Below are 22,374 nucleotides of genomic sequence, written 5' to 3'. Positions count from 1 at the left end.
ATCATTAATGATACAGGACCATTTTACCAGACCTATATACGTGTATGTAAATATAAATAGCTAAATAGGAATATATCATTTATTAATCAACATGGAAAAAATATTATACTCAAACATTTAATGAACTTTTTTGAATTTGCTTTTTTTGTGTGTGTGTGAGGAAGACTAGCCCTGAGCTAACGTCTGTTGCCAATCCTCCTCTTTTTGCTGAGGAAGACTGGCCCTGGGCTAACATCTGTGCCCATCTTCCTCTACTTTATATGGGACATCGCCACAGCATGGCTTGACAAGTGGTGTGTCAGTGTGTGCCCAGGATCCAAACCCAGGGCTGCTGCAGTAGAGTGTGTACTTAACCGCTACGCTACCAGGCCAGCCCCTGAATTTACTTTTTGCTATTCATTTCGTACTTGTACACTCAAAAGACATACTTCAATGAAAACTACTATAACAGAAACAACATAATTCTGTACCATGCAATGAGATCCAATTACCGTAATGAAAATAGCAACTATAATGGATTTTGTTCATTGTAGTCACCGTGTTAATTTTAAGTACTAGTATTGCTACAAATACTTAAAACTCTGAAGTCAGAAAATATTTTTCGTTTATAAAACTTAGATTACAAACGAAAGGCATAAAATGTCAATGGTGTTTCATAGAATAAAATTATTTCCAGTAATGTTGTATAAGCACATTTGCTGTTTTTAGCATTTAATCTATGATTGTGTTCATCAAGTACCAAAAAAATGACACCGGTAGTACTCAGACATATTTTCTCTCAAAATAAAGATTGTTAGTTTTATTCTAAAAAATGAAAGCAAATTCAAGATCTTATGTTGCAATAATTAATTAGGGACACCAACATTTTCTTATAAATAATTGCAGCTGATACTTCTTGCCATCTTGTGGAATATGTGTTCCCTGGCGAGATCAGCCTGGCCTTCTTTAGTTTACAGTTCCAGAAGTATTCTATAGTCACTTAAGCTAAGTATAGTGCCTTGATGATTCAGATTGCTAGGAATATACCACCTTTCCCTTTCCCTGTAAAATAACGTGCTCTTTTCTTGAAGAACATGATGAAGAAAGTAATATTAAAAACTGGGAACTTAAGGTTATAGTCTGCTCTAAACCTCTGTCCACCAAGCCAGGTAAGCTAGCATAGGCTTTGGGCACCAGGCAAACACCAATGGACTCATGTGTTCTCATTTATATACAGTACATACAAAAGAAAACTCATTAGAAGCACATTTTGCTTCGCTTTTGGAAGAAAGGAAACTCTATGTCTCTTTCCAAGGAAACCTTGGAAAGCTTTTCTCTGTGAATTGATGAAAGGATCCTATGCCCAACAAATCAAAAAAAAGGTCTTCATTAATAAACTAATGTAATTATCAAAAGTTGGATAAATTGACTTGAAATTACTAGTTTAGACTCAAATCACAAAATATGCCTAACTTAAGATTCATTTTTAGCTTTAAAGTCTGTTATACACAAACTTTCATAGAGCATAGATATAAGTAAACACATCAATCTGAGACAAAAAGTGAAGTATCATAGACTAAACCACTGAATTGTAAAGGGGTAAACATCGGTCCCAATTATCTTTCTCATTAATTATGAGTAAAGCACAAATTGAGATTGGGTTTAGAAATAATAATGCAAAATTTGGCTTATAATAGGGTGTGCTTATCAAGCAGACTTTGTACTAACACAAAATCAGATTATGGACTATTAGAAAATCCAGTTCCTCCAAAATGTACATGATTTGCAATTCTCCATCTCAGATAAATGTATTTAGAGAAACCTCATCTCCTCAGGCAGAAGGATGCAGTCCTTTTGCATACCTGCGCTGATTTGACTTTCTGTACAGCACCGTCAAGATAGCTTCATATTTAGTGCCTTGTGTTATGAAAATGAAAACATACTTGTTTTTATGGCTTGTTGCTTGTGCTTTTTTCCCTGCCTTTCTCTGTTCAAACTCCCTTCTCCGGCACTTTCTCTAGCTAAATGAATTTCAAGAGGGGCATAACCCAATTGTTTGCCTTCTAATAAGCCCTGGGGCATCTACACTTTCTTTTCAGACTATCAAAGAGCACTGTCCCTGCTTCACGATCTTCCTCAGGACTCAAGATTGCCACCAGAACCCACCAAAAAACTAGGAGGCAAGGGAGCCAGAGACTGAATAAAGCTTACTTTTTGTTAGCTATTTTGCCACTTTTTAAAATTCATTTCCAGTATGTAATATTTCTTCTAAGTTAGGCTAAATTTTTTCAGTCTCTTCAGAACCTCATTTTAAAGGTTTTCACTCCACAAATGAGGAAGATATACAGTAATTCATGCTAAAACAACTGAAGGGAAATTTAAGTTTGATTCAGCTAGTTATGAAGAACTTGAAAACCAAATCAGACTCTCAGAGGTAGCAGATAAAAATTAAAGACTTGAATAAATCAGTCGATTTGATAGTAATTTGCCAACATATTACTTAGTTGTATTAAAAGCTAAATAAACACAAGAAAATAAACCAAATGTAAATGGCAAAATAGTTTTTAGGAGTAGGAAGAAAAGACTACATTACTAATGGGAAATGTCTACAAAAAAAAGCATATTTTACCTGTCATCATCTTGTGAAAATCGCCTTTCCAAATTCTCTTTATTCCACTGTTCTTTTTCTTTCCCTTGCTCAGGTATGTCTTGGGTTTTTTTCTCATCTCCTGACTCTCTGTTTTTCTCCTTATTACACGTTTTTGTAATCTCTTTCTCTTTCCCATTCTCATTAATTCTTTCTTCCTTTACCTCTTCCTCCTCATGAACTATCTCTTCATGCTTATCCCCTTCTTTCCCTCCCTCTTCTATTCCCTTCGGCCTTTGAAAGCAACACAAATTGAGGGCATGCAAATAAACACAAAAAAGAAAGAAAAAGTCAAGAAAAACTACATATGAAATTAAACAGAAAGGTAATGAAAACTACTAAAACATAAAAATTACATCTTTTAAACATTGAAAACCTTTTTCCAGTGTATACCAGAGCAGTGTGTAAGCACCACTTAATCATAATTTTTTTTAAGTCATATTTTCCTGTTACAAAAGTCGCATGGAAAATAATCGTGGTCTTTCCATTATAGGTTTTTTTTGATCCAATAGGAGTAAAAAAAATAATTTAGCTCAAGTACCCATAAAATCTATAGGTCAAGTGATAAATGCAAATTTATACTAACATATATTAGATTTATCAATTTTATTGGGAAGCTGAGGACTTTTCCACACATTTATAAAAGTTTCAGGAGGATGGGAGAGCATTCTACTAAAAAGTAATATTCTTATGTTTTCTGAATCACTGAAATGTATTCAGCTAGGAAAAAAACCCTCCAAAATATTATTTTTCACATTCCATGGAACATTAAATAATTCATATCTTCACTTAACCATCACTTTAATTTCAGTAAAAATATAATAATAACAGAATTACTTTTTAAATAGCAAACATGAAAAAATAACTAATGACTATTTCAAGTAATCTTGTAAGAGAACTGTTATAAGTTCTATAAAACTTTTCTGTGCAAGAAGTTCGAAAAGTAGATCAAAACAAAATAAAAAGTAATATATACAGAAGTTCTCATTGACATATATTAACCTCTTAGAAATAAAGGCTTTTATGTTGATCTATGAAAAATAAAGACCTTCTAAAACATATTTAGAGGAGTTTCCTGCTCAAGGCCCCTTACTCACCTGATTTTCTTGTTTCCTCTTGGCCGTTCTGATTGGACAGACATGTAGCTTGTGCTGCTGAAACGAGAAGCACTACTAGTCCTTGAAACCGCAGATATATCACTTACATCACTGTCCGAAGATTTAGTGGAAATATTATCTGCCCCTCTATGAGGATCCCATCCTGATCGATACTGTTGACACAGATTGACAAATACGCAGAAGTTGTCAGTATTACCACACAGAGCAATTATTAGCTTCTCCTATTTCAGCACTTTAACTGTCCACAGAGGATACTGCAGAACTCCACTCAGTTGCACATAAAACAAAAGTGCATGGCAATTATCCTAAAAGAAAAATTCAGTTTATATGAAACCTTTGTTTTTAGCAAAGGCAATTAGAGCATTTTCACCACACCCCAATGAAGGCCATTAAAATAGTTTCACAACAGCAATGGCCTCAGAGAAGAATATTTAGGTAAAATCTGGGAAATGAACATTTGGCTTAACATTAGGAAGTAGAATTTTTTTTGTTTCTTAATAAAATTTGGAAAAAAAAGTATGATAAAAGTTGCCGTTGTAACTTATAAAAACCAATTTTAGCAGCCATCAGTTTTCTCTTTAATCCAGTATGCTTCACTGAAAACCTAGAGATAACACAAAACCTAATTATTAAAACACTAACATTTTTTAGAAAAGCCAAGAGAAAAGAGAAAGTTTAATTTCTGAATGGTTGCTGGAATTTTGATGAATCCTAGAAATATTAGAAAAAGTCATTATTATTTACAATAGGTTCAACTTCCTGGAATTGAAATAATCAGATAGTTATCTGGCACAGCCAGGGTGCAGGGTGTTCTAGGTGTTCAAATATTCTGGTCAACTGAAAACCATCATAAATGTTTTATGTTAATGACATTTGGGATGTAAAAAAGAATAGATTTTGGAGTCTGGAAAACCTGGAGTAAGGCAAACTTACTAGCTGGGTAAACTTGAGCAAGTTATTTAACCTTTAAAAGCCTGTTTATAAAATAATAGGGATAATAATACCTTCCTTGCAGGGTTGTTTTGAAAATTAGAAATAATACACGTCTGGTATCTGGCATAATATAAATAAATGCACCCAGTATTATTACTGTATCATTACTACCTGATGGCTATTACTGGGTTAAAAGAATATCTGCTAATAGATTTTTCTTTGTTTGTATGCACTTCAAACATAATACTGAAACATCCTTATCTAATCAATTTTATAATGGAGATTTTTCTAATCATAGATTCTGGCAAAGTTCACAAAGTCTTGGAAAGATGATTATCTTATATAAACCATTTACTGTGACTTGAAGAATCATCACCTAATAAATAGTCCCTGTATGAATAACAATTCACTGCAAATATTAGCTAGATATAAACATTTGGCTAAGATAAAATGAATGGTAATAGGGTATAGTATAAATATTCGATCAGATTCAAATTATCTGGGTTTTTCCCCCAGGATATCCCAGTAACTAGTTATACATTTCTGAGTTAATAACTAATCCTTTTCTTCAAATATAAAATAAAAGGATTATTTCTAAGGCTCCATAAAATTTTAATAATCAAAACCTTAATCTAGAAATATACATTTAAATTAAGTGAGATATTGGCCTTTCTTAGCCCACTTTACCTTTTCACTTTAATGGATAAACTCTCAATTATCAAAAAGAATACAAATAAATTCTTCAAAAAATTGCTGCCTTCTTTTCAGGAAATATCTTTGTAAATAGAATCCGCACGTTGCTTTTAAAGGGAAGATTATTTATTTACAGTGGATTTATTTAGAGAACATTTAGTTCACGATATCTTTTTTTGTTTGTTTGTTTTGTTTTGTTTTTATTTATTTTTTCCCCCAAAGCCCCAGTAGATAGTTGTAGGTCATAGCTGCACATCCTTCTAGTTGCTGTATGTGGGACGCGGTCTCAGCATGGCCGGACAAGCGGTGCGTCGGTGCGTGCCCGGGATCTGAACCCCGGGCCACCAGTAGCGAAGCACGTGCACTTAACAGCTAAGACACGGGGCCGGCCCTCATGATATCTTTTTTAGGCTAAAGTCATTTTAAAATATCAAAAACAATTTATCTTAACTGGCAATGTCTTCAGCCATTGCCTAGAACAGCATTTCAATGGGTAGATCCAACATTACTATGTTAGCCAGTGTGGGTTAAGAGAATATCTGCACATACATGTATAATACATTGGATATTTATATATGTTTCACCAAATTTATTAAAAGTAAATTTAACTTCAAGTCATGACATAAATGGAAGTCTTTTATTTTATTTATATACTTTTTGGACATTTCCTTTATGTGAAAAATGGATGTTTTAAGAAAATTTTCAGAACTATTAACCCCTTCAATAGAGACTGTACTGTACTGTATTAGAGGATTAGATACATACTGTACTGTATTTAGAGGACTTTATAATTCTCATTCTTATAATTTATAATAAAAAAAGCAGTCTGCTATTACATCTTTTAAAATAATTCATCATTGAATAGAAAAGCAGTTTTGGGATTATATTTTTTTCTTTGCTTTTGCTCATGGGATTATTATATCACCTAAATTCAAATGAAAAACCATAAGTTTTAACTCTAAGAGGTAGTAGGGGTAATAATGTAATCAATAAGATCACATGCTCTGAAGTGACACTGAATCATTGGTCTGAATTCTGGCTACATAAATTATTAGGTTTGTGATTGTGGGCTAACTGCTTCTGTGAGTTCCAGCTTTTCATCTCTTAAAATGCGGATAACAATGGTACCCATCTCCTAGGTTTGCTGCAAGGACTAAATAAGATAATGTATGTAAAGCACTTAGCAGAATATCAGACACATAACAAGTGTTTCATAAATGACGATGATGACGACAATGATGATGATGATGACTACATTAGACAGTAGCTGAATACTGGCTTAGTATCAATTCTAGGAATATCTTTACCAAAAGAAATATTAGGAAGAAATACTCAATGTTAAATATATTATTTCAGGACTGCTCTGAGATAGAATAAAAATATAATTATTTCTACACATATCCAATAGATTTGTTTCAGAAAATATGTTTATAAAGCAAAATTTAAATATTAAACCAAACTTTCTACTGAGTCCTAGTATGTCCTCAGGCCTCACCTTCCCTATTTGGCCAGGTTCATCCATATCTCATCACCTTATCGGGGATTACTGATTCCCAGCTGCAGAATGAGGAATAGCTTTATCTCAGCAGGAAACATATGACACTTGTTGGCTGACACAGAAGATGCCTCATTTTAAACTTTTGTCTCTGGTACTTTATCTTGATATCCAAAGCTGCCTGGCACCTGTGTATCTCATTCTCCTTGACTGGTTCTTGTCTGATTTGCTTTGCCTTCATTTCTGAATCCTAACTGTTTACTTGACTTTTGAATTTGAGTATTTAGGATTCAGATTTTGCATACTCTAGCCTTTGTCTTTTTAGGTCGTCATGACTTTTGATCTTGTTGCTATGATTCATAGGTGTACACAGGCTAGCCGAAGGCTTAAGATTTAAAACATTTTGTTTTTTAAAACATATATGGTATAAATGGCACATATCTTTGGCTAAGACCTCTCAGATAATCTAGTTTGCTGAGCTAAAATTTTGAATATGCAAAATTTAAGAAAGATAAGATTCCACATAACATAGTTTTACACCTTTTATATAATTCATCACATGCTACTTCTTGTTATAGGGGTGTGTGTGTGTGTGTTTATGTTTAATTTTCAAACTCTGTCCAAAAGGCCAGGACAATATCTCCCTTATCTATGTAACTCTCTTAGCACCTAAGAGTCAAAGATTTACTTTACTTTACTTTAATTTAAACTCTGAGGTTTAGCTTTCATACCAGTAAGATAAGGATAAATCCCATTTTAAGGATTCTCATGAAGAGTAAGAGAAACAATATTTTCAAAATACCCAAGAGTGTGCTTAGCACATGGCTGTTGCTCATTTCCAGAGCCTAAGGCAGATCATAAATAAAACGACACTGAACGGAATAGTTTGTATAAAGAAAACAAAATTAGCTGAAAGCTCTAGTTTGATGCTGCTTCTGCTATCTACTCAGCTTGCACCAAGTGCATTTGTCTGTCTACTTCCCAAAAATTGAGCATGTTTACCTTTGGGACATAGCTCAGGTTTCCATTACAAACAGACACACGATAAACAGAATGAGAAATCTGGAAAGTGAGAAATAATAGAAAAATATTTTTATCAATAAAACTTCAGAAGAACATATTTTGAATATATTTAGAATATAATACCTTCACACATACAACTCACAAAAAACCCAGAAATCAAAGTAATAAATGACCTAATACTAGAGTTTACATTTTAAATGGTTTCTTTTTTAGCATTTCATAAATGTATTTTTGCTTTTCCTAAAGTATAATAAACAAAAGTTATATAAACAGTGAGACAGAAGCAGCTAAATTATTATTATACCAAGGAAATGAGTTATGAATGTGAATACGTAAGTTCATTTATTTAGGAAATGATCCAGGTGTTGTCTTGGCACTATACAGTAAACACTGTTTTAAACAATTAGTACATATTCGTTTATAGCTGACAGATGAACAATGTTCATCATTCTCTTGAATGGAACAAAAACAAAGAGGACTTATTGCATAAGATTACACTATCTCAGCTGAAAACTGTGCTCTGATTGGAGATCATTAAAATCTTGGAAAAGAGTGAGGAAGCTTTTCCTGACAACATTTTGATGTTTTGTACATTGCTATTAAGCAGATCATGAACTAGAAAAATTTACAGGAAATTATTATTCTTCAGGATGTTCCAGACTCTAAAGAGTTCTTAAGTGGCCTGGAAAAGTTAATGCTCTCTCTACTTATCTAACATTAGTGCAAAGTAACAGCATATCTGCAAAGCTCTATTGAAAGGAAAGTTATTATTAAAATTTTAGAATAATATTCCTGATAAAAAAGTGAATTCAAATTTGTAAAATAAAATTTTCATTTTTTCCAGTATACTCATTTGAAGTTAGATAATTTCCTAGTTTGATTTCTCTACAGCATCTCAGCAACTCAGGTTATTTGAGCCTGGTACATGAACTTCTCCGACAAAACGTGTGGGTGGGATTACAAGAGTTCCCTTAAGCACTGTTTGTCTTCAATTTAATAAATCTCACCAGAAAACTGCAATTTGCTGTCTACAACTCTAGTCTAAGAATTGGTTACTGCAAAATACTGGGCAGTAAGAAAGCCCAAGTTTGAAGAAAAACAAGTTTCATGCCACTAAGAAGTACTTGGAGGAATATTCATCATATTCAGAGAGAAAACACAATGAGTAGATCAAAAGAGAGGAAAAAACTTAGGGCGAACAATCTTGGGAAAAGAAAGGAGAAGCTGAGGTCCTGGGCAGGGCTCTTGGTATCAGCCTGGGTGTGTAGAGGAGACAAGAAGAGAGTAGAGCGAGTCTTGGCACTGGAGTCAATTAAATAATCATGTGAGTAAGAAGATGCTCTCATTTTCGCTATCCTATTTCGCTATCCTATTTTTATTTCATAACATAATTCAAAGAAAGTAGCTGTCGTCTTTTGATAGCACCACAATTGCAGGTACTCCCTCTCTGAGGAGATGCTTCCAGATAACTTTTTCTGTGTGGTAGCCAAAGCTCTTATCAGTACCTGATTTGAATGCTGTACTCTGCAAAAATCTGTTTGTCAGATAATTTGTTTAGACAGAACTCCTAAAGAGGGTTTTGTGTGATAAGTTCTCTACTTGGGAGGGAGAAGACAAGAGAGGAAAGGCCACAGAAAATTGAGGGCTAATTTAAGATTTAGCCTTGTAAACAATATTCTGCAAACGAAATCCCAGCTAGAAAAGTCTTTCTTAATTCCTTCAAGAATCATCAATCACTGCCTTGAGTGTTCCTAAACTACTTTATTCACGCCTTTCTTATAATTTCATCACGTGTATTTCTCTCTCTTATCTATATCTATCTATCTATCTATCTATCTATCTACCTACCTACCTACCTATCTATCTACCTACCTACCTACCTATCTATCTATCCATCCTGCTAGATTATAAGCTCCCTGAGGATAATGATGGTCTTATTTACTTTAGTATTCCCATTATCTAGATCAGTGCCTGGAAGGTAGTAAGAACTCAATGAATGTTTAATAAATTGAAATGAATGGAATGGTTGTTTTATCTGGGCTATATACTGGAGTATTATCTCCAGTAAGAAGTATCAAATCAGAGTATAAAATACTGTGATGATAGCTGAATGGAGTTTAATCACTTAATCCTTTCCTTCTCTGTGGTGGGTATAGGCAATGGTGTGCTGGTATATGTTTAACAACCAGCTACCCAAGGGGAAAAAGTTCTGAGTTAGTGTTTGCTGATTTCTGAGCAATAAATACTCCCACCATGGCTGATTTCAAGTTACCAAGTGGTCACCAAACACAGAGTTGGTGCACACCTCTGGGCATGGGGTTTAGGAATATATGCATTGTTTGAAGGATTCACTAAGGCTCGATAGGAGACAATGAGTAAAGGACAATAAGATATCGTATCTGTGAATTACTCATCCAGAAATCTTGTGATAGATGGAACAGCAAGAACAGGTTAAGGTGAACCCACAATGGGAGAAAGGGTGACCATTAGCCTATAGGCCAAACTTACCAAAGAGCCAACTGTCTCTTGGTCTGAAGGAAATTTATAAGGTTAATGATTTTTCCTGGAGTTTGTAAAGGAGAAATTATCGCTAGTAGTCAATTGTAACTTTCCCAAAGGCTTGGCTCTGCGGGAACTCTGTCTATTAGTAATCAGCTGCTCCTTGAGAAACAGCATCCTTTATCTACTTGCATCGATTCCTCACAATTTTCAGAGATGGAAATGCCAGTTCTGCAACAAAATCCTAGGTTTAGAGAGCTCAAGTAGCTGCACAGCTCATGCTTCTGCCCTTAACAAATGCATTTATCACTTTCCTCCTCAGAATCCATAACTCTTCACCCATTCTAGTCTGTCATTTACCGAAACTGTTCTAAAAAGCAAACAAAAAACACCAATAATATTCTAATTTACCAGCCAGTAGTGTTTTTTAGTTTTTTTCTTTCTTGATTTTGTGATTACATCTAATATTGTTGAAGTCCTCTCTCTTCCTGAAACTTTTCCACAATGGATCCCAGAAAATGTCACTCATGGTTTCTCCCCCATCTCCCTGACTATCTTTCTTAATCTCCTTCACTGGCTTCACGTTCCCTGACCTGCTTTTAAATTATATTTTCCCAAAATTTTAATCTTTAGCCCTCTTTTCTTTTCACTATACATATTCTTCCAGGATGATCTAATCCATTATCTATTCATATTAACCACCATGTAATGACTAATAAATCCTTATCTTTTGCCCTCACCTTTCTCCCAAGCTTCAGATCTGTATTTCCAGATGCTAACAGGACATCTCCCATATGTTGTTTTGCAGGTACATCAAATTCAATGTGGCCAAAACCAAATTTACTCTCTTTCACCCCAAACCAGCTGTTCTTGTATCTCCTATACTCCTGGCATTATTTAATAGACTCACTATCCAACTAAAATCTAGAAAATTTGTGAGTTATCTTTGACTTCTCCTTCTCTAATATTCTCCACTCTAATTATTCAAGAAATATGGCTTACTCACTTTATGGAAATAAATATCTCAATATTTACCTATTTGGGGCTTATGAATGGGTCCTTGCTCTTTCATGTTGGTAACTAGAGTCTATTACAGCTATTTATTTACTGCAGTTCCTGCTGAATGCCTACCAATATTCTTTTTCCCCTTTTGTTCTTTACTAAAAGAATCCAGATTTATTTTGGTGGTCGACAACAACAAAATAAAACAACTTCATTTTCCAGGATCCCTTGTAGCGAGGGTGATCATTTGACTTGAATTTAGCCTCTGAGATAGAAGCAAGAAATCTAGGGGGTGGGGTTTGGAGAGAGCTATTACTTTTCTGATTACAGTGGGCTGACTCAGCTGGTATGGACATCTGCCTTTCTCTTTTTGCTTTTCTTTTTGACTGACGTTTAAACATGAGCCTAGAGGTGCAGTAGTCATTCTGTGACAATGCGGATGAATGTCTTACTCGAAGAACAGAGAACAGGACGATAAGCTCTAAGAACAGCTCTTAAACAGTAGTACCAGCCCTGGGCTGCTGTTTGAATCCCTTGTTTGTGAAAAAAAAATCCTTATTTATTCAGATAATTTTGTCAGGTTTTTTGTTATGAACATCTGAATGCAAACCCAAATGATATACCACTCATCCTGTTCAGTGACAGAAAAATATTTTCTGACTTTATGGTATAAGGGTACATTCTTTAACCAACAACATTGATGAAAACCATAATGTAGTCATCTAATTTTGATGAGAAGAGGCAGTATATCGTAATGACCATGGGATACAGAGTTGAAAGATATGGATATGTAACTGCTCTCCCACTTACTGGTAGCTTGGGCAAGTCTCTTAACTTCTCTGAGCCTGAGGTGAGCTTTAAATGAGATGACAGATCTTAATATATAGTAAATATTTGTCATGACAATAATTAGGTGTAGTCTATGATGAAATTAAGGAAGCTCTAGATTATGGTACTCAATTTTTATCATCATTTGGCTATCATCTAAATTTGGCTAAAATTGAAATAATTTTTATGGTTTACAAAAAATTTTCAAGTATTTTATATATCAGTTTTCTTTTCCCCAACATCTAAGACACCTATTATTTTTTAAATTTACAGATAATATGTATTAAGACTTAGTCATTTATTGATTTATATACATCCACATAAGTTAAATGATTTTTTCTTTTTCAACAGCTTTAGTGAGTCTTAGATTTATTTTTATGCCCTTTGTTATTTTAAACAAATGTCATCTAAAATTTCTGCCTTAATCAAGAAGTGTTCTCGAAGTCTGATCTTCCCAGACTCTTAAATGTATTAATAACAATCTCTCATTCCGATATACATAACATTTCATTTATATCCAAGCCCAGAGACAGAACAGAATGCCTGCTGATAGTCCAAACCAATGAGTCCATCATTTTTCCAGGAGAAAGAAGACTCATTGTTAAAGCACTTATGGCATTATTATGACTAAAAGCTTCTCCAAGCCCTCAGGTTAGAAACCTATAAGATCTAGCTAGAATTAAGAAATATCATAAAGAAACTCTCCTTAGTCATAAGAATTCCTGATACTTGGTCCTTTGTAATATCTTTAAATATTACATGGCTTATTATATGATTTTTGTACTTTTTAGAGAATATTTGCATCTTTTATTAGGATATGGGGTGGATACATTACAGATATTGAGTGGCAAGCTAGCATCCCAAAAGTTGCAACAGAAATGAGACGAGAATACAGCAGTAGGACCAAGGTCCTGGGAATCTAAAGCAGGCAGAAACACAACAAAATTTAATGGATTAGGGATATGAAATGGGACTCCTTTTCAAATATTTGTACCTTAGAAAGTAACAGAGTAACTCAAGGTACTTGTATCTAAGAGAGTCAGGGCTAAATAATAGCCTGAATAACCATATAGTGTTGAAATACCTGAAAGGGCCTGAACATTGCTCTGACCCCTCAAATTCACACATAGGGCAGGTATAATTACACGATGATGAAAATCGGGAAGAGAGCCACTACTCTTATTCTTTGTGTGAGAAGTTAGACCAGCATCAGCTGGGTTTGCATTAAGACCAATTGAGATGGAGTGAACAGTCAAAACATGGCAAGGAATAACAATTACATCTTTCTTGGACTACAGCAAAAGCCTCTGACTGAGATTCCTTGTCATTAATCTCCTTTTCAAATACATCTTAAGTATACCATTAGAGATATCTTATAAAAGTACAAATTTGTTCGTATTGGTGACCTCGTCAAAAATCTTCAAAGCCCGTGATTGCAAAGAACAACATTCTAGATTTTTAACTGAGTAATTCAAAGTCCTTGACAATGTGGTCCTAGTCCACTTTTCCATTCTTAGTTCCTAATATGTTCCCCAATTTGTTGTATATTTCCATTCTAAAGGACACCTAGCTATTCGTTAAACATGGCTTGTGCTCATATGCTTCTATAACTTTGCTTAAGCTCTCCCCTCTGCCTGACATGTCCTTCACCTCATGTATTATTCTACAGTGTATTCCCAGATTTCTCCAAGCCAAATGAATATTTCTCTTTTTATGCTTCCTTTTCACAGTTTACTTTTATTATGTCACTTAACACAGCCTATTTTGTGTGAGCATTACTTATGTACATGTTTTTCACTAATGTGATCATGAGCTCCTATTCTGGAAGGATTATACTTGGCTGCCTCTCTCCTTTCCTCCCACTCTCCTTCCTTTCCTTTAATCCTCTCTCTTCTTTTTCTCATCTCCCTCCCTTCATCCCTTCTTTCCTTTATTCCTTCCTCATTCACTCAGTCCTTCATTTTACTGTTATTTGCTTGACTGTTTTTCTGGCAATTGTTTTTCTTTTAATGTTGCAGAACCAGACCCAGAATTCCAGTTGATCAGCTGTAGAGACAACCCAGGTGTGCAGTTCTGAGTTGCAGAAAAGAGAAAGTTACTAAATGTTCCCCAGGATTACAAAATATGTTCAGATATAGAAAAGAGGACTCCTATAATCACTGTTTAAGCAAAAAGCCCAAGAAAGTTACTTGGTGCTGAAACATACTTTCAGCACCAAGCTATTCGCTCATTACTGAGTCATTCAAAAAACTAAAAGTGACCTCAAAGAGGATGTCATCTAGCTTCCTCATTTTATAGATGAGAAAATTGAGAGACAGAGAAGTAAAGTGAATTGACTAAGATTATTCAACTTGTTAGTATTAAAGTTTTTCTATTTCTTTTCATTTAAAATTTTTGTGTAGGGCTGGCCCCGTGGTGTAGTGTTAAGTTCAACACACTCCGCTTCAGCGGCCCGGATTCGTGGGTTTGGATCCCCAGTGTGGACCTACACCACTGGTCAGCCATGCTAAGGCAGTGACCCACATACCAAATAGAGGAAGACTGGCACAGATGTCAGCTCAGGGTGAATCTTCCTCACCAAAAAAAAAATTTGTAAACTATAATTTCACTTTTAATGGGATACTACGCAAGCATATTTAGAACCTAAGTCATTTCTTTTTAAAATGTTTATATTGTTTTCTTCATTAAGTATACACTATAAAATAAAGATTTTTTTCCTTTTCTGAAATTTTGAAGTTTCTATCTAAAATGACATGTATAATCAGAATACAAAAACAGCATGAAAATAACACTACAATTGTAACACTACAATACCACACTATAACTATAATTGGATGGATTTTAAACAAGTAAAACTTTAAAATAATAAAAAAAAACTATCATACAAACTAAATTGAATAAAAAAAATGTTTTATGTCCTATTAAAATAACTCCTTTACATCCCATTTAAAAATCAGGTAATTTTTTTTTTTTTTTTTTGCAGAAAATGGAAAGGAGTTTAAGAAGTAACATGTTCTTATACGACTGGACCCTGAAGACTGATAGCCTTGCTGCGAGTATTCCCAGTCACAAAAATGACCTGAAAAGGGCCAATCATAAAATCATAGCCATTTTCTTTGTCAGTCAAGAAGTTGTACTGAGCTGGTGGGTTTTGGTTCATCCATCAGAATGAAGTTCAACTGCAAGGTTTTTTTATTATCCCTACTTCACATGTTATAATAAATAATAAAAATAACTACCTTTATTAGGTACTCCCATGTGCCAGGCTGCGTTCTACATCCTTTTACATACAATATTTCCACCTCCTGAAGTTACCACCCAGCCAAAATTTCCTATATTCATATGAGACATACTTCCAGGTTAGTTATATTATTTCCAGACTGGAGTATTATTCTACAATCTTTAAAATTAATAAAATAGAAATAATTAAAATTACATATTTAGGAAAACATTAGCAAATTTATTTTGCCAATAAATAATATCTGTAATACTTCCATTTGAAGAAAAACTACAACTAATTTTTGTGTTCATGAACAAAGTTATTACATAATAAAACTGTAGATATGTTCAAATTAGATCAACCAAATTAAACTGAAATTATAGGTGTGGATGGTTCCATGCTGCCCTAGTTGACTGATTGCCCTAATTGACTAAAGGTTCTGACTTAAGTGTCAATTCAAACTTAGCTATCAATTATTTCATGTGAAGTAACAGGCAAAAACACTGTACATATAAATTTTTTCTCTAAATCATAATTACTATGCCATAAGTTAACTCAAAAATGTATAGATTCAATCATTTGTGAGAATATATCTAGTAGAGAGCCTGACAGTGATCAGAGATTACAGAATCAATGAAGGAAACAACATTTGATGAAAGAAATGAAATATAGAAAACCTAGTTCAAACCTAATTTTAAAGATTAGACTATAAGATTAAATGATTTGCTTAATTAACGATGAAGTTGCCTAAAACCCAAGGGTTAATATATAGTGATTTTTTTTTTAATGCAGCCTCCAAAGTACCATATATTTGTGTGGCACATTATAAATTACAAGGTTTCCTCAATTTGTACACAGAAAAAACGTTGGGTTGTGGAGATGATTGGGCAATTTATCCTAAGTCTTATCAATAATAGAATCAAAATTAGAACTGAAATCTTCCAATTCTTTCTCCATATTATTTCTAGTATGATTAACTCTAGACAGCAATTAATAAACATATGCCTATTAGAAAATTTGCTTTTGACTTTTATGCAATAATCTACACATACTGTCTCCTGAAGTTCATGTCTTGTCCTTATCTTGATACAAAATGCTTAACAATCACCTCCTCTAAAATCTTTTCCAAGCATACACCACCCCTGTCATTCTAGCTTCCACTCAGCACCCATGTCCTTATTCATTCACACAAAAAAATCCCACTGAGTGCTTATTATAGCCAAAGCAAAGTACTTGCCACTGGAGAGACTACAAAGATGAATAAAATATAGTGCCCATTCTCAAGAAGCGTATGGTTTAACATAGAGAAGAAATAAGCAAATAATCACCATATAAGACAGAATATATGTATTTTAGGAGGTGATAAATGCCATGGTTGGTTCAGAAGATATATATGTTTTCGCATCTCTGTTGTTTTGAATATTCTTATATTTGTAATTTTTTAAATGTCCATACTTAACCCTTTTAGATCATATGAAATCTGAGTTGGAAAGAATGTTTCTGCCCTATTTATCACATTTTCTTCCTTTCTTATTTCCCATATCCTCCTTGATTCTATAAAGCAAGATCTCTTTCCCCTTGGTGACCCATTATCATTCATCCCTTGTATCCTCTGTAGGGTATTCTAGTTGTTAGCAAGCCAGTAACTCTGAAGGCTTGATGAGGCAAAAATGAATGCATTTTTTTTTCCCTGAAGGTAAAAGAAAAATGTTTCCCCTGTGTGTTCTTAGGCAATATACAGGAAGAACTTATGCTCTTGGCAATAGCAGTTATTGTCCATAGTTGATCCTTTTAGCAGCAGTTAGCTGGATGCAATTTATTTAAAATTCTTTTGTCAGTTTTTAGCAACACTATATTTACTAAAAAGGGAGAAATTAGAATTCTTCTGTAATTTTATAGTGTTCTATAACATGTAAGTTGCTGTCTTAATCATCTCAAATGACTTCATAATTAAAAAATATCCTTTTTACATTTCCTGGCTTGACATGTGATTATATAGTAGGAGGTCACAATTCTCAAAATCTTGTAAAGAAAAGGGGCATATGCTTGAATGTCAGCATGAAATGATGGCTAAGAAAACCATATTTAAATTTAAATGTGGTTTTATGACTAAGAAAAATAATTTTAAAAATGAACTTGCAAACACAAAAACAAAATATTTTATCTCCTAGAATGTGATAAAGTAGTTGGCGAAATAGAAAGAGAAAAGCAACAAAATTTTAAGAAATCAAAAAGTTCGAAATAAAATAGCTACAGTTAGCTGCCTTAACATCTGTATTCACATTATAACGAAATATGCTTTCATAATGCATTAAAGTGATAATTTTAAAAACCATTAATTACTGTGTAGAGATATGTTATGGCTAAACTGAGTATCCTCAAAATTCATAGGCTGTAATCTTAACTCCTAGTACCTCAGTGTGTGACAATATTTGGGGATAGGGTCTTGAAAGAGGTAATTAAGGTAAAATGAGGTCATATGGGTGGGTCCAAATCCCATATGACTGGTGTCCTCATAAGAAGAGAAAATTTGGACACAGACACACACAGAGGAATGACCATGTGAAGACACAGCAAGAAGATGGCTATCTGCAAGCCAAGGAGGTCTCAGAAGAAACCAAACCTGCCAACACTTTGATCTTGGACTTCTAGCCTCCAGAGTTATGAGAAAACTAATTTCTGTTGTTTAAGCTACCTAGTCCATGGCATTTTGTTACAGCAGCCGTAGCAAATTAATATAAGATTTTAAGAAAAAAAGGAACCTAAAGTTGGAAACTTTTAAATTCAAAAATTAATCACAGATAAAAATTCAAAATTTCTAAAATTCCATTAAAATTATTTACCATTACCATTAAGTTTTTAACTGTAGATCTTTTACATAAAATGAGGTGTATTTGTACCTATGAGACAAGGAAGAAATGAACAGTTGTTGCTTCCATCACTAAAATATGGAGGAGAGAAATTCTCCTTTGGCTCAGAGCTTTAGGATGTGTGTGTGTGTGCATGTGTGTAGATATAGATAAATTACATGTAAATATAATTTTATCTCTCTCTCTCTACCTTTAAATTAAAGTTGAAGTACATCCAGCTTGCTAGGGAGTAGAAATGGTAAGAAAAACAATTTCAGGTAAATAAAAATTTGACTAAACTTATAAAAATATGACAATCCATATCAATTTTTAGACTTTTTAAATTATCATTAATTTTTACACTTTTCCTCCCTTCCCATCCACATAGTTTTAGAATTACCTTAAAGACATACTTATTTATATCTAGTAGATTGTTGATGGCAACAAATATAGACCTGAATCCCGAAGGGCTTTGGTAAGAGCAAGTTATCTGTTGTAAACGATTCTTCTTTTTCTCCTTCTTCCCTATCATCATCAGCAGCATCAGCATCAGCATCATCATCATCACCATCATCATATCACAGCTAACATTTACTTATTCCTTATTATATTCCAAACTCTGTTTAAGAGTTATACATATATAAATAGATTTAATCTTGAAAACAATCCTATGAGGTAGGTACTATTATTAGGACACCTTACAGAATAAGAAACTTAGGCACAAGGATGTTAATTAACTTGCCCAAGGTGATAGGAATAGTGACAGAGGTAGGATTTGAACCCAGGCCATCTGATTCTGGAGTCCACACTTTTAATACCACTCTGTAGTCTATATGTAATCATAATTACTAAAAATAAATTGAAGAGTGATTAATAAAATTGCCTATATATCTCTATTACTGTAATCAAGACCTCAGAAGTTGTGCTGTGAACGTGGCTGCTACTGTGGTTACTGATAAGGCACACCAATAGCAAGAAGCTATCCAATGGCTCATATTGATCATCCCTTCATTTATTTATCTCAAAAATAAAGGAAGAAATTATATAAACATATATAGAAATTTCTTAGCTACTTTTAAATTCTAGTTTGGTGGATGTTCAAAATCTACCCTCATGAACATGAATGAGAAGAGAGCATAGAAGAGAGAAAATAGGATATAAAGGCTTTTCAAATATGATTTTATTTAGTTTCTTTGTCATTTCAATCTACAACTCTCTTTTAATTAAGCTATATAGCTATTTGTCAATTTTGTAGGTAAGATAGAAGTTTATTTTTAATCAGGCCTTAAGAAGATTACCACTAATATCTCTTGCACTTCTAGGGCCATATTGTATATTGCTGCTCTTACTTGCTAGTTTAATAATCTAGATTTTAAAGTCTAGTTTTATTTTTCTTCATAAATATACTTCATAAAGAAACAACCATAGAGTGATGTAAAAAAGTACACAGCAGGTGACTAATTAAAGGCTTGGAGGCTTGCTGGTTTGGACAAGCAGCCAGACAGAATAGAGGGGTGTGGCCTGGTTTGGGGTCAGGAAACAATCCAAAGTCTGCAATACTGGGCCGGCCCAGTGGCGCAAGCAGGTAAGTGCGTGCGCTCTGCTGAGGCGGCCCGGGGTTCACCAGTTCAGATCCCGGGTGCACACCGACACGCCTCTTGTCAAGCCATGCTGTGGTGGCGTCACATATAAAGTGGAGGAAGATGGGCATGGATGTTAGCCCAGGGCCAGTCTTCCTCAGCAAAAAAAAAAAAAAAAAAGAGGAGGATTGGCAGATGTTAGCTCAGGGCCAATCTTTCTGACCAAAAAAAAAAAAAAACAAAGTCTGTGATACTTGGTCAAAATCTATCAGCTCGTGGAGGAGAGGTGGGAATGGAAGAGGTGGCAGCAGCACTCAGGATACTCCCTCAGAGCCTTGTAGGCTAAGTCTGGCAGAAGGATTGCTTCCAGGTAATGTAACTTGTCTTTTTTTCTCCTTATGCTCCCGTATCAGCAATTTCACTGATTTCCAGAAGTTTCTCTTGGGATTTTTCTACAGAACAGGGAGCTATCTGACTGTAGGGTTATGTAGAAATGAACACAACAATAGAAAACTTTGACAAAGTAGAATAGAAGTTTAGAGAAATGGTGTGTTTTGTTGAAGAAATCCAGGTGCAGCCACTGGCATTCTCTCTGGCATCTTCATCAGTGAGCGGTAACATTTCTTAACCTGAGTTGGGATGGAGACTGAGTAGGTGACCTTAATTCTGATTTTAAAAAATGAAATCATTCTGCTGGATGTCTGGATAGACTAACCCTAGCAGGAATTTTTTGAAAATCGGAATCCTAAATCTGTTCATGAAAGAGTTGACTGCTTACTTCAAGAAAGGATGCTTCATTACTTCCTACAGGACATCTTAACCAGCTCCTTGAGGACTTGCAGGGTAGAGGTTGGGTTACTGAGATCACTCCTATTAGAATTCTCCTCTCTGTTCACCAGATGATTCCATCTAACCCTGGCACAATGGCGTCTGCTTTATGTGAATGCTGGGTTCTCTTGGTAGCTTGAGAACTGATGCTGCAGCAGCTCTCTCTCCAGTGGGCACAAGGCCTAAGTCAACTGTGCTCTCACTGGGCTGTGGTATATGCTACCAGCAACTTGACTTTTCTGCTCAAGCAAAAAAAAATTTTTTCCCTAGCATTTTATTGCAATCACTGCTATAAAATTAAAACATATCTTTCATTTCTTCACTTGTAATAAATACATGAATTTTCCTGTCTCTTAGTAATTTGTACAAGGCCACTTAATCTAATTTTAAAATTTGCTTTTTATAAATTTAGTCTTTCAGTTTTCAGATTCGTTTACGTTACTGCTATTAAGGACTATTTCTTTTTAAATACCCGTATCCATACGTGTACCTGTTAATCACTTCTCAAGGGCCAGGCTCATTTAACATCAAGCTTGATAACATAATTTCTTTCTTTCTTTTTTTTTTTTTTGAGGAAGATTGGCCTGCGCTAACATCTGTTGCCAATCTTCTTTTTTTTTTTCTTTTTTCTCCCCAAAGTGCCAGTACATAGTTGTGTATCATAGTTGTAGAGTTGTAGCTCTTCTATATGGGATGCTGCCTCAGCATGGCTTGATGAGCGGTGAGTAGGTCTGCGCCCAGGACCCAAACTGGCAAACCCTGGGCTGCTGAAGTGGCCCTTCAAGAACTTAATGCACTACGCCACCAGGTCAGCTCCTAATTTCTTAATTTCAGTAATTAGTTTGTTATTTCTCATCACATACTATGTTCCAATCTCTTTTTATTTTTTTTATCTCCATATCCTTTGAAATTCATAAATTATATCCCCCTAAATCTGAGTTTGCCTTTTAGATCTCTGCTGCTTGAATCTCTTTATTTGAGAATAAAGGGAACACTCAATGATATTTGAGTTACACTAAAATCCTTTTCATTAGCTCAATTATTTCTTTACCATTCTTTTTGACCTCATCATATTTATTTTTGGCTATGACTACCTTTGCTGTTGTTATTATAAAAATAATAATTATAATGAATATTATCTGCACCACTTATTAGACATTTTACTAAATGCTAACGAATATTATCTGCACCATTTATTGAGCATTTTACTAAATTTATATACATCATCTCATTTCATACTAATCATTGCCCTATGAAATAGATCTCAAAGTCCTGTTTAACAAATAAAGAAACTGAGAATAAGAGGTTAACTAACCTACTCAAAGTCACCCAGGTAGAGCTTGCTTGACTCCAGGCTGTGTTGTCATCTAGCACACTATACTCATGTACTGCTGCCACATTTGATATTAGAGTCTTCAAGTACTCCTGACTTACAAACATCAAACATAAACAGCCCATATCTGGCCACTCCTAACCAGCCCCAGCCTGTCTCTCCTCTTCTGTTGTCCCTATTGCCTGACTCTTGAAAGTCAATTTAAAACACTTAAGCCTGGCACTGAATGCGTATTCTCAGTGTTGAGAACAGAATAACCTTTAATAAGGGGAATGATGTAGTTAACAGTGGCAATCTACTTGCCAAAAATACTTTGTCTTCAACTTTCTGGAACTTTTTATATTGAT

General features: G+C 34.4%; 1 protein-coding gene across 8 annotated transcripts in view; it reads right to left on the bottom strand.

Annotated features, from left to right (window-relative positions):
• Positions 1-22,374, bottom strand: part of RIMS2 (regulating synaptic membrane exocytosis 2) — a 618,814-nt gene that overhangs the window by 136,266 nt on the left and 460,174 nt on the right. For 5 of the 8 annotated variants that reach the window (XM_058564764.1, XM_058564769.1, XM_058564765.1 and 2 more), the window contains one exon: positions 3,724-3,896. In XM_058564764.1, coding sequence (XP_058420747.1) covers positions 3,724-3,896 — 173 coding nt within the window. Of the gene's footprint in view, positions 1-2,608; positions 2,861-3,723; positions 3,897-22,374 lie in introns of all 8 variants that reach the window. The other 3 variants (XM_058564761.1, XM_058564763.1, XM_058564762.1) reach the window with 1 other exon arrangement.

Source organism: Diceros bicornis, chromosome 21 (genome assembly GCF_020826845.1).
Source record: "Diceros bicornis minor isolate mBicDic1 chromosome 21, mDicBic1.mat.cur, whole genome shotgun sequence".
NCBI lineage: Eukaryota > Metazoa > Chordata > Mammalia > Perissodactyla > Rhinocerotidae > Diceros > Diceros bicornis.
This window is presented reverse-complemented; position numbering and strand designations above follow the sequence as displayed.